Here is a 14220-nt window from a genome sequence, read left to right on the forward strand (position 1 = left end):
AAAAGCAGTCACTCTAGTTACAGGAATGGTTATGTGCCGCTGACAGCGTTTGCAATCAGACCGTCCTTCCCGGGGCGCGGGAGACGCTGGTGGCTGCGGAGCCCCGTCCCACCCCTTCCCGGTCCAAAATACTGTTAATTTCCAAAATACTCCAATTTGGGGGGGAGGGGGGGAGGGTTGGGAGAGGTGGATTGCCAGCCTTCATCTCCCACCCTTCATTATGGGGCAAACCATTCTTCCTGACACAGAAGTCACGGAGACTAAAAGCCCTTTCAGCTTCGGGAGCACTCGAGGCCCCGGCCGGCTCCCCGCCCCTCGGCGCCCGGAAAACCCGCAGTGGATTCCATTCACGGAGGGACGGGAGCGGCCGCCGGCGGCGCGCCTCACTGCGCATGCGCCCTCGCCCCGCCCGCTCGGAGCCGGAAGCGGAGCTCGCAGCCGGCCCGGCCTGGCCTGGGCGTCGGCACCGGCGGCCATCTTGGCTTCCCCGGCGAGGCGGCGAGAGGGGAAGAAGTTGTAGGGTGGGGGCCGGAGTGAGGAGGAGGGGAGAAGAGGGGGAGGAGGCCGCGGTGGGGCAGGGCGGGGACTGCCTGCCCGCCTGGGTTGCGGAAGTGGTAGCCGCTGACCGAGCTTGCTGCTTTCTCGCTGCTGCTTCAGCTTCCCGGTTCCCCCACGGACGGAGAGGGCGGCCCGGCTGTGGATGGTCAGATAGCTCCTGCCTTCCGCCGCCGATCCCTGGCCACAACCAGTACGGAGCAGACGGCGGCAGCGGCAGCAGCAGGCGAGGAGGAAGATGGCGGGACGGCTGCCGGCCTGTGTGGTGGACTGTGGCACCGGGTACGGGGGCTTGCGGGCGGGGGCGGGGAAACTGAGGCTGAGGTGGGAAAATGGCGGGGAGGCGGAGGTGGGGAGATGAATGGGGCGGCCAGGTGCCGCCGCCGGCGGTGTCAGCCCCGGCCCGGTCGGGGTGCGAGGGGTGGGGCCCGGCGAGACAGGCCGCCCGCGTTCCCGGTTTCACACTCTGGGACCTGGGCGGGTGCGCGGGGCCGAGAAGCCCCCACGGGATGGGTTTCTCCGCGCACCGCTCCCGCCCTTCCCCCGCCGCGGTGGGCGGCCGCTCGGGGCGCGCGGACGCGGTGCGGGGGTCGCCGCGCCCGGCGCCGGCTCTCCCTGCCCTCCGCGCCCGGCTCCCTGCCCTCCGCGCCCTTCCTGCCGGTTGTCGGGGGCCCGCGGGGCCGGGCGCGGGGACCGGCTCGGCCGAGGAGCGAGAGAAGAGAAGCGCTCCGGTCGGTGTTGCAAGATCGCGGTGACCACACTGCCCGGGGTGTGGGTGGGGAGCGGGCGGAATGGGCCTCGGAAGATGGGAGGCGACACCGGGGCTTCCTCGGCCGCCGCCTCGGCCACTCGCGGCCCTTCCCCTCGCGGCCTGCGGGGCCACCGGCGACCCGAGGCACGTTTCAGTCCGGGGGAGATGTCATGCGTTCCTTCTCCTGCCTTAGAAAAGTCCCCCCCGCGAGCCAGCGCGCTGCAACTTCCTCAGTTTTGTCAAAGCCGCTTCCTGCTTTCGGGCTTTCATACCCTTATAAGGTAGTTTTTCGTTTCCAACCTGAACACCTCTGATGAGAAGTTTCAGAATCGAGCCGATTTCAGATAGACCCAAGTGCTGGGTGTCAAACTGGTGCTGGGTGTCAAATCATGTGAACTTAAAATATACATATATGTTCGTTTCCCGGGGATGGAGGACGGGGAGCGCCGGGAAGTCATTGTGAGCGGCGGGCATTCCTTCTGACGGTGCCCTGCGGGGAGGGCGGTGGGGGCCCGGCGATGAGCCCACTGTCCCCAGAGCTGGGGTCCGAGGGCTGTGCTGTCATTGACTGAAGCGGGGAATGGCCTTAGGAAGTGGTCTTCCCTTTGCGCTCTTAGGCGTTGTAGAGAGTTACACCACACTTGGGAGTTGTATGTAGAAAATGCTGTCTGTATTTTAGCGCAGAATGACTGCTTTATGTTACAGTATTGGAAGTGTTTTCTTTTTGTGGACGTGTCCTGCGCTGATTTATTATTACATCTACTAATTTCCAAAATACTCCGATTTTTTTTTGGGGGGGGTGGGGGTTGGGAGAGCTCGATTGCCTGCCTTCATCTCGCACCCTTTATTATGGGGCAAACCCTTCTTAAAGGATGCTCCTCTGTTTGCTCTCTGTAAAATTTCTCTTAACTTTATGCTAGTGTGGCAGTTTCTAAAATCCCAGCCATGCACAGAGAAACAACCCATCTATTAATATTTTCCCTTGGGGAAAATTAGCCTACTTTAGCCTTGGTTACATGTATTTTTGTGTGTGTGTGTGTGTGTGTGGACAGCTTATTAAAGCTACTTTTTCTTAATCCAGTCTTACTTTTCAGTATTTTCTTTTTCTCCCTTCTTAGTCTAATTGGTGAATAGTTTTATGTTCAGGGTTAGTTTTAAAATCAGATTTGGCCTGACCGAGAAGGAATTTTCAGTGTGTTTTGTTAAACTGAAAAATATTGCTACATAGTTAATATTTTATACTTTAGAAATTATTGGGTTGTCAATAAAATTAGTATAGATAATTAACACCCCAGTAAATAACATCTTAAGTAGGATGTTACCTTGTCTTCCTTCATTTTTTTCCCTTTTGAAATACAGTTTTGGTTATTTTTGAATTAATATACTAGATATTTCATTGAGGTTAACTGTCCTTAACTGACCTTTCTGATAGGGCAACTTTGACCTTAAAACACCTGCCAAGTGACCAGGAGGTGTGGGGAGGGTTCAGTTTATATTTAGGATATTTTTGTTTTACCATTTCAGTTATTACTACTTTGTTACATTTTACATTATTACATTAGTTTTACCTCACAAGGAGAGGTTGTTAACTGGACACTCATTATGATTTCAATGGAATTGATTAGGATTCCTCATTGCCCATTACTTTATTTTACAAAACATCTATCACAATTTGAAATTCCATCTTTAGAGATCCATTTATTTTGGTTTTCAAAGGGCTTTTTGGTCTTTCAGTTGCCTTTTAATGCACCTCCTAGACCAGTGATGGCGAACCTATGACACGCGTGTCAGAGGTGACACACGAACTCATTTTTTTGGTTGATTTTTCTTTGTTAAATGGCATTTAAATATATAAAATAAATATCAAAAATATAAATCTTTGTTTTACTATGGTTGCAAATATCAAATTTCTATATGTGACACAGCACCAGAGTTAAGTTAGGGTTTTTCAAAATGCTGACACGCTGAGCTCAAAAGGTTTGCCATCACTGGCCTAGAGCGTTACACCTTCAGCTTTATTAGCGCACACAGGATAGCTCATTGAGATTGGACCCTGGGACAAGCATCTCTAAGTGAGGACTTACTTGATAGGGAGTTTTATGTTTCAGAATAGTGAGTTTTATGTTTCAGAATAGTGTGTGTGGTCTCCAGATGCAAATTGTGCACCTATAATTGCTGTATTCCTTTGTGCTTTAGAGAATGCATTCATGTCTTAGGTCTAATTGCAGTTACTCACTTAGTGTAAGTGGAAAATGAAAACCTTAATCAGTTTGCTCATTCCATTTAATTATATACATTAGCCAAAATGTGACTGAAGAAAGTGGCCATCTATGAAACTTGGTGGTCTTAGGTAAGAAAAGCTGTAAGAGTTAGGAAATGAAGCTTAGAACTAGAATTTAAAAATCCTTCAGCAGAGATCCTTTATCTCAATATATGATGAAGAATCATTTAAGCTCAGATCATAAAAAACAACTCCTTTTGAAAAAATTTAGAAAGAAATAGTTCTTTCATATTGATATCCTATCTACACACTTTTTTTTTGGTTTGTATTAGAATAGTGCTGCAGAATAAAATTTGGCCACAAACATTCTCATTGATAGAGTTGGTTGCTTAAGAACTAAATTACAGAACTTAAAGCTACAACCAGTGGTGAGGAAAACATTTTTTTTAATATATATTTTTTTACTGATTTCAGAGAGGAAAGTAGAGAGAGAGAGAAACATCAATGATGAGAGAGGAGTATTGATCGGCTGCCCTCCTGCATGCCCCCTACTGGGGCTTGAGCCTGCAGCCCAGGCTTGTGCCCTCAAACCAGGGATCCTTCAGTACGAAGGCCGATGCTCTATCCACTGAGCCAAACCAGCTAGAGCGAAGAAAACATTTTTTTTTAAGCACTTTTAAACACATGAAAAGTTAAAATTATCTTGTTATTTTTTTGCATGTTTTCACTCACATTTTAGTCAAGCCAAATAAAGGAGCTTTTAATGTGCTTTTATTATGTTGTGGCTTGGTTACAGAGCTTTGCATTGTAAAAATTCTTTTCCCCCTTTAAGATGCTCCCCCCCTCCCCCATATATGTTGCATCAGTAAATTATTTCCATTGATTATGATAGCAGAGGTTAATAATAGCCTTACTGTGGAACTATTAGATATACTTAGATCTAGGATGAATTAAGGAATTTCCCTAATTGACTTAAACTTCTTAGCAGTCTTAAAATGTAAGCGTAAATATTTTGTTGGAGTCCATTCATAAGAAGCTTATTTTATTCATTCTGTAACCACATTCTAGAAATGAGTATAGATGGGATGACCTTGAGAGCAGAGGGGAAGGGCTAAGTGCATGGGGGAAAACATAAGTGGAAAGTTCACGTTTCTTACATTAATTCTGTACATAGTATTTTATAATGCTATTTATTTCTCCAGCTATCTCCAGGGGCAGAAATAGTCACTATATCTGTTACCCCAAAAAAATTCATTCAAATTTTTATTCCTTCATGTGTCATGTTTTGCATGCTGTTTGAAGTAATAAACATGTTCCTGTTGAGAAGTTAGTCTTATTTAGATTTTTGTAAAATCTCTCCTTTTTTTTCTTTTCTGATTATTTTGTGATGAAACATTGATTTTTGGATTGGGTATATGTTGTATCTAATGAACTTTCCAGCCTTATTGTAAAATACAGTTCAAAATTTTTATTTTTAAGCATAGAAGGGAAAGATCCACCAGTAGAAGACCTGCTGGTCAGGCTTTTTAGTTATCTTATTTAAACTTGTGACAACTATTTTTTTTAACCTAATTTTACAAGTAAGAAAATTGGATTAGAAAATTTAAATTACCCTTTTAATGTCATGTAGTTAGCAGCTAGTGAGAATTGCTATTTGGACTTAAGTTTTCCTGTACTTGAGCCCTGTGTTTTTCTATTACACTATAGGGACTCAGCCTCTTTTCAGAACTATGCACTTTGCTTTATTTTTATTAGTAAGATCAACTCTATTTATTCTTGTTTAAAGTAATCGTTAAAAAATCATAGTATTACTCATTTGATTTAATTAATTAGAGAAACCTTACTGTGCAGATCTTTCTGACTTAAGATTTTTTTTTCTCGTTATGTGGATTCTTTGACTTATTTCCTTATAACTTTGCTTAAATTTATTCTCTAGAAAAAATTTACTCTCATAAAAGAGAGAGAGAGAAAAACAGACAAAAGGTTTTGTCTATCAGGTAATAACAGCTAACATTTATCAAGAATTGTGTGTCAGGCCTGTGCTAAATGCTTTATATTATCTCATTTACTTTTCACATTAACTGAGAAGTATTATCTCCATTTTATAGAAAAGAAAATTTAGGGTGAGGGAAGTTAAACTACTTGTCCAACGTATTGTAGCAAATAACTGATAGAGCCACCATACAGGGTGGGGCAAAAGTAGATTTGCAGTTGTGGGTATGCGAAATACAAGAGTTATTTCTTGTATTATTATTTATTAATTATTGTATTTTCTATAAGAACAACTGTAAACCTACCCTTTTTGCCACACCCTGTATAGTGGTCTCCTTACATAGAAGATGAGCCTTTGATAGGATGTTGATTAAGGTAGAAAGCAATGTTAGTAACTAGGTACTACTTGCACAGGTAGAAACTAGTATTGTCAAATCAAGTCTTAATGAATACTTAGCAGCAGGCCCGGCACTCTTGGAAATATAATGAAAATGCATAATAAAATTCACTTTCAAGAACCTTAATGAGATAAGAGCTAAAAATCATTTAAAAAATTAGAGGCCGATGGAAGACTGCATTAATCAAACATTAAGATACTTAACTTTTCTGACAGCAACAGCTATTCTGTAGGTTGTAAGGAAAGAAAGGGATTATTGTGATCATGAAGAGTCAAGAAATGTTTAGTGAAAGTAGGATATGAGCTCTCCTTTCAAGGATTTGTAAGGATGCAGGAGAAGGAAAAGCATATATAACAAAATGGAGAGAGTAACTGGTTCTTGTCTTTAGCCCTCTTAGCATGTGTTGCATATTTCCCACATTATGAATTGACTACAAAATAACGTAATGCAAACTAGATTATGTAATGTGAAAAGGTGTTAACACTTATTGACCACTTACTGTGTACCCAGGTGTTCATTATATGTCAGCAAAGCTTTGATTCGAAGTAATTTTACTTGGCAAAGAATAAAAATCTAGGAGAATAGTGAAATGTTGAAAATAGGGATTTCAGAATATTTTCAGGGTGGAATGCAGTAGGGTCAGATGTAAAAGAGGTATTTGGGATGCAGTTGTGGCACCTGGCACAGAAGTAGGAACTAAAACTTTTTTTTGAATGAATGAAAGAATGAATGAATAAACAGGAATTAGGGGTTTGGTTTACAAAACTGCTTCAGAAACACCCATACCCAGTGACTCAAGATCTCAAGGGTTACGCCTAGGAATATTCATTTTAATAGGCTTCCTAGATGATTTTTAATTAACCCTCTAAACACTGGCTTTGCAGAGTGGGCTGAAATAAGGTATTGGCAGTGGGAATGGAGTAGAAGAGAGAAATTTGGGAAAGGTTGTTTCTTTTATTTAGTTTGTACCTTTCTTCTGGCAATTATATTGCCATTGTTTGTTTATGGTCAGCAAGATCTTTGCAATCATGGCTGTTTTCAGTTCAAGCTCTACCATTTAGTATGACCTGAAGCTGTACACTTCAAATATTGCAGGTATTATTATTTTTTTCATCTGTTATTTGGCGATCATAATATCTAATTTTTTTTGAGATAATGAATAAAAGTGGTTCATCACAGTGATTGGCACACAGTAAGAGCCCAATACATTGTAATTATTTCAATTATCAGTTAGCTCCTTTTTTATTTTTTATTGAATTGAAGGTTTTAAGGAAAGGAACACAGTGTCACACTTGTTTTCTTATCTCCAGCTAGTCTCTTATCTCATCCTATTTTTTACTCTTCAGGAGGAGAGTATGTTCAAAATAAGGCTAAAATTTCCTTTCACACTATTCCTCCTTGTTCAGCATGCTTCCCCTCCTCCAACATGTGGAAACTGATAAATGCTTGGACTAGGGGCAGAAATGTGGAATGGTTAAAATGTAGCTCCAAGCAATATATCTTCTGAAACAAATCCTCTATAAAAACATTTGAATGCTCACCTGTAATTCTATTGGACTTGTGGCCTCTTTTATGACACTACTGATCTGTAATAGCCACTGGCATAAAGAGGCAAGAACAGAGCAGTTAGGTAATAACACTACACTAACATGCTTTATAGCTTACCAAGTACTTATAAATGCATGCATTATTTAGTCACAGTGCAAAATAAGGTGATGTTATTGGATTAATGCAGTGGTTCTCAACCTGTGGGTCTCGACCCCTTTGGCTGTCGAATGATCCTTTCACAGGGGTCGCCTAAGGCCATCCTGCATATCAGATATTTACATTACTATTCATAACAGTAGCAACATTACAGTTATGAAGTAGCAACGAAAATAATTTTATGGTTGGGTCACAACATGAGGAACTGTTTTTAAAGGGCCAGAAGGTTGAGAACCACTGGATTAATGTTTTAAGTTTGGTTCTTCCGAATAGGATAGTGATTAATATTATTTGTGTGCTATTTGTTTTATAACTTTATGTGGGCCTTTATATCATAAAACATATAAAAGGTTGAGTAATCCAAAGCAAATAGACAAATATCCTAATTTTTGTAAAATTTTAATACTTTTCTTTCAAAAAATTTTTCAAAACCATTCCAAACTGTTGATTTAAACTCAGGTCATTCTTAACGTACTCCTTGTAACCAGGAAAGGAACAGACTTGGATTTGTATGGTCAGATATATTCTTTTTCCCTTCTACTCTTTCTCCCTACCCATATCTCAAAAAACATTTTCTCCATCTGTTCTGATGCTGAATATTTCATCTTTAAACATTCTTTCCTTTAAGGATCCTTGCCCTTTGTGAAGGGTGTCTTTGAGACTTAGTCATTTACAGTAATTAGTGTGAATGAGCCATTGCTACAAGGAGGATAAAAGTCTTAAAATGGGGGAAATACATTTTAGGGTTTGTTTTTGAAATTTTTTAAAAATATAAACTACATAATATTGGTCTATGATAAATTATAAGTGTTCAATTATTTAAAGTTTTAGAGCTTAGTCTAATTAAATACGGTGCACTTTTCTTCTGCTATGTAAGCATTTTTAAAATTCAGTTACTTAAGGTTACAGAAATATCATTTAATGTGCATTTGTGACACTTCCATGAATTAAGGGAAGTGCCTAATGACTCACATTAAATTGTGGAGCTGAAAAAGAATTTGAGAAATCATTTAAAACACACTTTACAAATGAAATAGAGGTCCAGAGTTGAGAAATGTCTTTTAGGATTGTTCCTAGTTATTAATTGATAGCATTGTTGAATTCTTTTAAATTTTCTTTGGCGTTCACATTTATGGGTTATAGTAGTTGAAGTTTCTTATTAGTAATTGATATGCCAGAATGTGTTAATTATAGTTAAGGTAATTTTGGTTGAGGCTTGGTACACCACGTGCATCAGAATTCTTTAGTGATTTTGTTGTACTACAAACACATTATGTGAGAAATAAAAAAATAATTTTATGTTCCCCAATATAACTTTTTAAACCAAATTTAGAAAAAACTTTTGTAAAATGAATGCTCTTTATACAAACTTTGCTTTTCATTGTTTGAGTCATATAAATCTTAAATATATTTATTTTAGATTTTGGATTTCAGTTATTTACATGGGATATGTACAAATAAGACATTTCAAGGCCCTGTAATAGTTTTGTTTTTGAGATAATTGTTTATAACCTTCTTCTGTTCTTTTTTAACCCTTACCTGAGTATATGTTTTTATTGATTTGAGAGAGAGGTAGGGGGGAGGATGGAAGGGGAGAGAAAGAGAGAAAGAAAGGAGGAGAAACATCTGTTGGTTACCTCTCTTACTTTCCTTAACCTAGTATCCAACCACCAACCTAGGTATGTGCCCTGATAGGGAATCAAACCTGAAACCTTTTTGGTGTAAGGGACCATGCTCCGAAAGACTGAGCCACCCAGCCAGGACTGTTTATAATCTTTTTAGAAACCCTTTGAAGTAGGTACTATTATGTAATTACCATTTTAAAGATGAGGAAACTGAGGTATAGCGAACTTAATTAACTTGCTAAAGTAAACAGTGGATACAGTTAAGTAATCTAGAATTTGAGCCCTGAGGTAGTCTGATTCTAGAGTCCATTGATATACTGCCCCCAGTTGGGATATATTCAACAAGGATGGTTAAATTGTTAACCCAGTTTTTGAAGAATGTTCGAATTTGAACTTATATATTTATTTAAAATAATAAATCTACATTTAGAACTACTAGTTTTTGTACAAATATGAAATATATAGGGAAGTCTTAGTGACTAATTTATTGCTTTGCTTAACCTCAAATACATGCATGTTAAATGATAAAGGCTTACTCATTAGCAGTGTGAATATTCCAAGGACATATGTTGTATCTAACATGATAAAACTGACAATTGCTGGTTAATTCAGGACAGTTCAATTAAGGAAATGATATTTCATTACATATAATTTTAAAACAAAGGTATTTCTGAAGCTGCAATTTGAAAATGAATAATTTATGCACTAAAAAAGTCATTTCTCTCTCTTTAATAACTGCATAAAACACAGAAATGAAATAGTTCACTAGAATAACTTAATAGCCCTGGCCCGTGTTATTTAGTGGTTAGTGCTCCAACCTGTGCACCAAAAGGGCCTTGGGTGCAATTCCCTATCAAGGGCACATGCCTGAGTTGAGATTCACTCCCTGGCCCTGGTCTGGGAGCTTATGGGAGGCAACCAATCCATGTGTCTCTCTCACATTGATACCTCCCTCCTTCCCTCCTCCCCTCCTTCCCTCCTTCCCTCTGCCCTTGATCCCTTCCACTCTTTCTAAAAATCAATGGAAAACTATCCTGGGGTGAGGATTAACAAAAAAGAAAAAGAATAACTTAATAATACAGACTGTTAATTTTTTTTATTAAACTCAGAAGACCTCAGTATTTGACTATGAAAATAAAGAATATATAGATTAAGGGAAACCGGTTTACCACAAAGTAGTTCTTTCTAAAATACAGTGGGGCCTTGACTTACGAGTGTCCCGACTAACAAGTTTTTCGAAATACGAGCTGTGTCTCGGCCGATTTTTTGCTGTGAGTTGCGAGCTAAAATTCTGGTTACGAGCCAGCTTCAGATACCCCACCGCTAGTTGGCGCAGCGAACGTCACAGTGAACACAACATCAGCCCAGCATCACGTGTCTCACTTGTTCACAATTGATTTGACATACAAGTAATTTGAGTTATGAGCTCTGTCACGGAAACTCGTAAGTCAAGGCGCCACTGTAGAACTAAAGAGATCGTTATCCGGAGTATATAATAGATTTAGATGCATTTTATATAAAAAGCACACAGTTTTAGTAAAAGCTTCCATGTTTCTTGATTGAAAGTATTTAAAATTTTTTCTGTATAGTAATAAAAGTAAAAGTAGCAGAGCAAAGAAGAGAGAACTTTTAGGGGTTTTTTTTTTTTTCTTGCCTTTTCTTGGTTAATTTGTTATTCGTTTAAAAGATTAGTTGAAAATTTTATTGCTTTTAAAATGCCTTTCAAAGGGACCTGCTTTGCTTATTTAAGATTGCCTTGCTGTCAGGAAAGTTACTTAAAGAAAATAAGGGTTTGATATATATATTTTAAGTGAACAGGAATTAAAATTGATAGGAAGACTGTGAGAAGAAGAGAAATGTAACTTGTTGCTATATCAGTGAGGAATCTTGGATGCAAACAACAAAATGATTAGCTAAAATAAGCAAGAAAAAAGAAAAAAGGAATTATTTAAAAGGCAGTGTTGTAGATCACAAAATTGATGGGAAGGCTAGAGAACCAGGCTCAGAAAAGCAGAGAAAAAGGAAAACTAGGTAACAACAGTCTGCCACCAAAGACGTGCTGTGGGAGGTCTGCACGATGCTGCAACTAGATACTAACCATATGAGTTCTAAACCATCTCTTCATCTTGTCAAGATTTAAAGTTCTGATGTAAGCTTAGATTGGCTAGACATAGATCATGTGATGACAGCAGGTCATTATTAGTTCCTTCCGTCTATAATGGGATGTGGGGTTTTGCCTCCTGCTAATAAGTCTTAATCATTGGTGGGTTCCTCAGAATAGGAATGGGGATTTGATTCTGGCAGAAAAAAATGAATGTCCACTATAGGGAAAAGATGAGTATGGGAAAATATGTTGATCGTTTTTCTTTATGTTGCCTTAAGTTCCTTACTTCATTTTAAAAACTATTTGATCTCTGTTGCTAACTAGCAGTTTGAATCAGCATTCTTTTCCAAAAGTGCAAAAATCCTTAGAATTTGTGTTTAATCTAAACATGTGAAAGAAGTTTTTTTAAAGAATGATTGATGGTTTGAGTAATACAGGATTTTCGTTAGAACAGAGGAATAAAAATCTAGTAATTTTGTGATTATGGAATATTTTGGAAATGCAGTGATATGAGAGGCTATTTATTTAAGGTTTTTTAGAAAAAATATTGAACCCAGAATTATGATTTAAAGAATTTGAGCTGCACTCATTTATTTTTTTCAGAATATAAGGGGGCGCGTACACACACACACACACACACCATCTCCCCCCCCCTCCCCCCGCCCCAAACACAGGAGGAAATAGCTTATGCATTTATTGGTTTATAGTTGGAGAAATTCGTCTTCAGTAAATATCTAGTAAGCATCAACTATGCAAATGAACACTTTTGCAATACTTTTGTCATGGAGAATATAAAGTTCAATAAGTGTTCTGGCAGGTATTAATGAAACTTTTTGGAATTATAGGTGAAAGAAAATTTATATTTTCCAGGGAAGATGAAAAAAGTCTTCCTGGACTGATAGACAGGTGTAAGGTGCGAGAACAGTGGAAGGAGACAAAATGAGGTGGGAAAAGGAAAGGTTGAATTTAGGTATGTTAGGTGTGATATACAAGGAACTAGTGTATTTCATATGGTACACAAAAATATTGAAATGTTTGATATTGTATAGAGAAGTAACGAAAGAATCTGATACATGGAAGATGCTCAGTAATTGCTTCTTGAGGTGATTTAAATTAAAAAAGATGTTGGAACTGGATTATGGAGTTCTGGAAATTCTTGAATTCTACTATGGTATTTATATTGTGGGTAGTATGAAATCATAATCTATCATAAACCAGATTAATGATAGTAGAAAGTATATTTTATGACTATTCTGGTGAATTATGATGATAAAAATAGTAGACAACAGTTACATGGTGCATACCATGTGGCAGGCACTATTCTAATTATTTTATATGTATTAATTCATTTGATACCTAACCCTACAGGTTAGGTACTATTACTCTTTACAGATGAAACTGTGACACGGAGAGTATAAATTACTTGCCAAAGATCACTTAACTAGCATGATAAACTATAATGTTAGTTCTTTTCTCTGGTTTTATTTTGGTTGTAACTACTCATGCTTAAGGAAGACTACAAAAGAGCATTGATTTTGGAGGATTATAGATACTTGAGTTCAGATATAGCTTTACTATTTCTTTGAAGTGGCTTCTTTGAGTTGCAGTTTTCCAATATTATGTAAACAAAGATAGAACAGCTGTTTACATATAATAATTAAGGGCAGCTATATTTATAATCTACATATATAAAAGCCTAAGCGACCGAACGGCCTGTCGACCAGTTGCTATGACGCGCACTGACCACCAGAGGGCAGATGCTCAACGCAGGAGCTTCTCCTTGGGGGTAGTGCGCTCCCGCAGCCCCTCCCCTTGGCGTGCACCCCCCCCCCCCCCCCCCACGCATTGGCCTCGATTGTCGGCCAGGCTGAGGGGGGACACCCGCACGCGCGCGCGCGCGCGCGCGCGCACACACACACACACACACACACACACACACACACACCTGTGCACGAATTTGTGCACCGGGCCTCTAGTTATTATATAAATGTATTGAAAATAATTACTTATTTCACTATTAAAATGTTCTCAGTTCTATGGTGAATACTATGGTATATACAGAAAGATACAGCATGATCTTGTACTTGGCTTAAAGTTTAGTGCCAGAGATGAAACTAATGTATATGAAATAATTAATAATGGTATATTAGTCTTCAGTTGTTTGGGAAGATTAATAAGAGCTATAGTATTTGAAGGATGAAGGAACTGAACTTGACTACATCCTTGGAAAAGCATAAATATATGATAGATGGAAGGGAAGGAAGACTGTCAATATAAGCTAAATCAAAAGCTCTGTGATGGCAATATGTCTTTTTTTTCACCCATTCTCCAAGTTATGGCCTTGTATATAGTATTTAGTAATTCCCAGTAAATATTTCATTGATGAAGGGAAGTCCGGAAGGAGTTGAAAATATTTGAGGTAGGGAGCTGTGGAACAGCAAGTAGTTTATAATATTTATTTCTATCCTGCCTTATTTCAGAAGGATTTAAGATGAGGCACAGTGGTTTGGAATTGATTTGATGGGCAGTGATTGTGTAGATCATTAAGCAAATTGATAAAAGTTAAATTTATACATTATTAGCCTAAGTATAGTATTTTGTTTTAAACAGCTCTATTGAATATTAACATACCATAAAATTTACCTTTTAAAATTATAATTGAGTGATTTTTTTGTACATTCACAAGGTTGTGCAACCATCTTCACAATCAATTTTAGAACATTTTTATCACCCCCAAAAGAAACCTCATATCCATTAACCATCAACTCTCCATGCTTCCTGCCCTCAGCCCTTGGCAACCACAAATTTACTGCCTGTCTTAAGATGGATTTGCCTATTCTGGCCATTTCTTATCAATGGTTTGTGGTCAT

The 14220-nt window shown here is 39.1% G+C and overlaps 1 protein-coding gene across 1 annotated transcript in view; it reads left to right on the forward strand.

Moving 5' to 3' along the window:
• The first annotated feature begins 579 nt into the window (after positions 1 to 579).
• ACTR3 (actin related protein 3) overlaps positions 580 to 14220 on the forward strand; it is a 60539-nt gene continuing 46898 nt past the window's right edge. The window contains exon 1 of the mRNA XM_070423107.1: positions 580 to 837. Coding sequence (XP_070279208.1) covers positions 794 to 837 — 44 coding nt within the window. The 5' untranslated portion in view covers positions 580 to 793. The remainder of the gene's footprint in view (positions 838 to 14220) is intronic.

Source organism: Myotis yumanensis, unplaced genomic scaffold (genome assembly GCF_028538775.1).
Source record: "Myotis yumanensis isolate MYYU_CA2020_CCGP unplaced genomic scaffold, mMyoYum1.0.hap1 SCAF_8, whole genome shotgun sequence".
Classification (NCBI taxonomy): Eukaryota; Metazoa; Chordata; class Mammalia; order Chiroptera; family Vespertilionidae; genus Myotis; species Myotis yumanensis.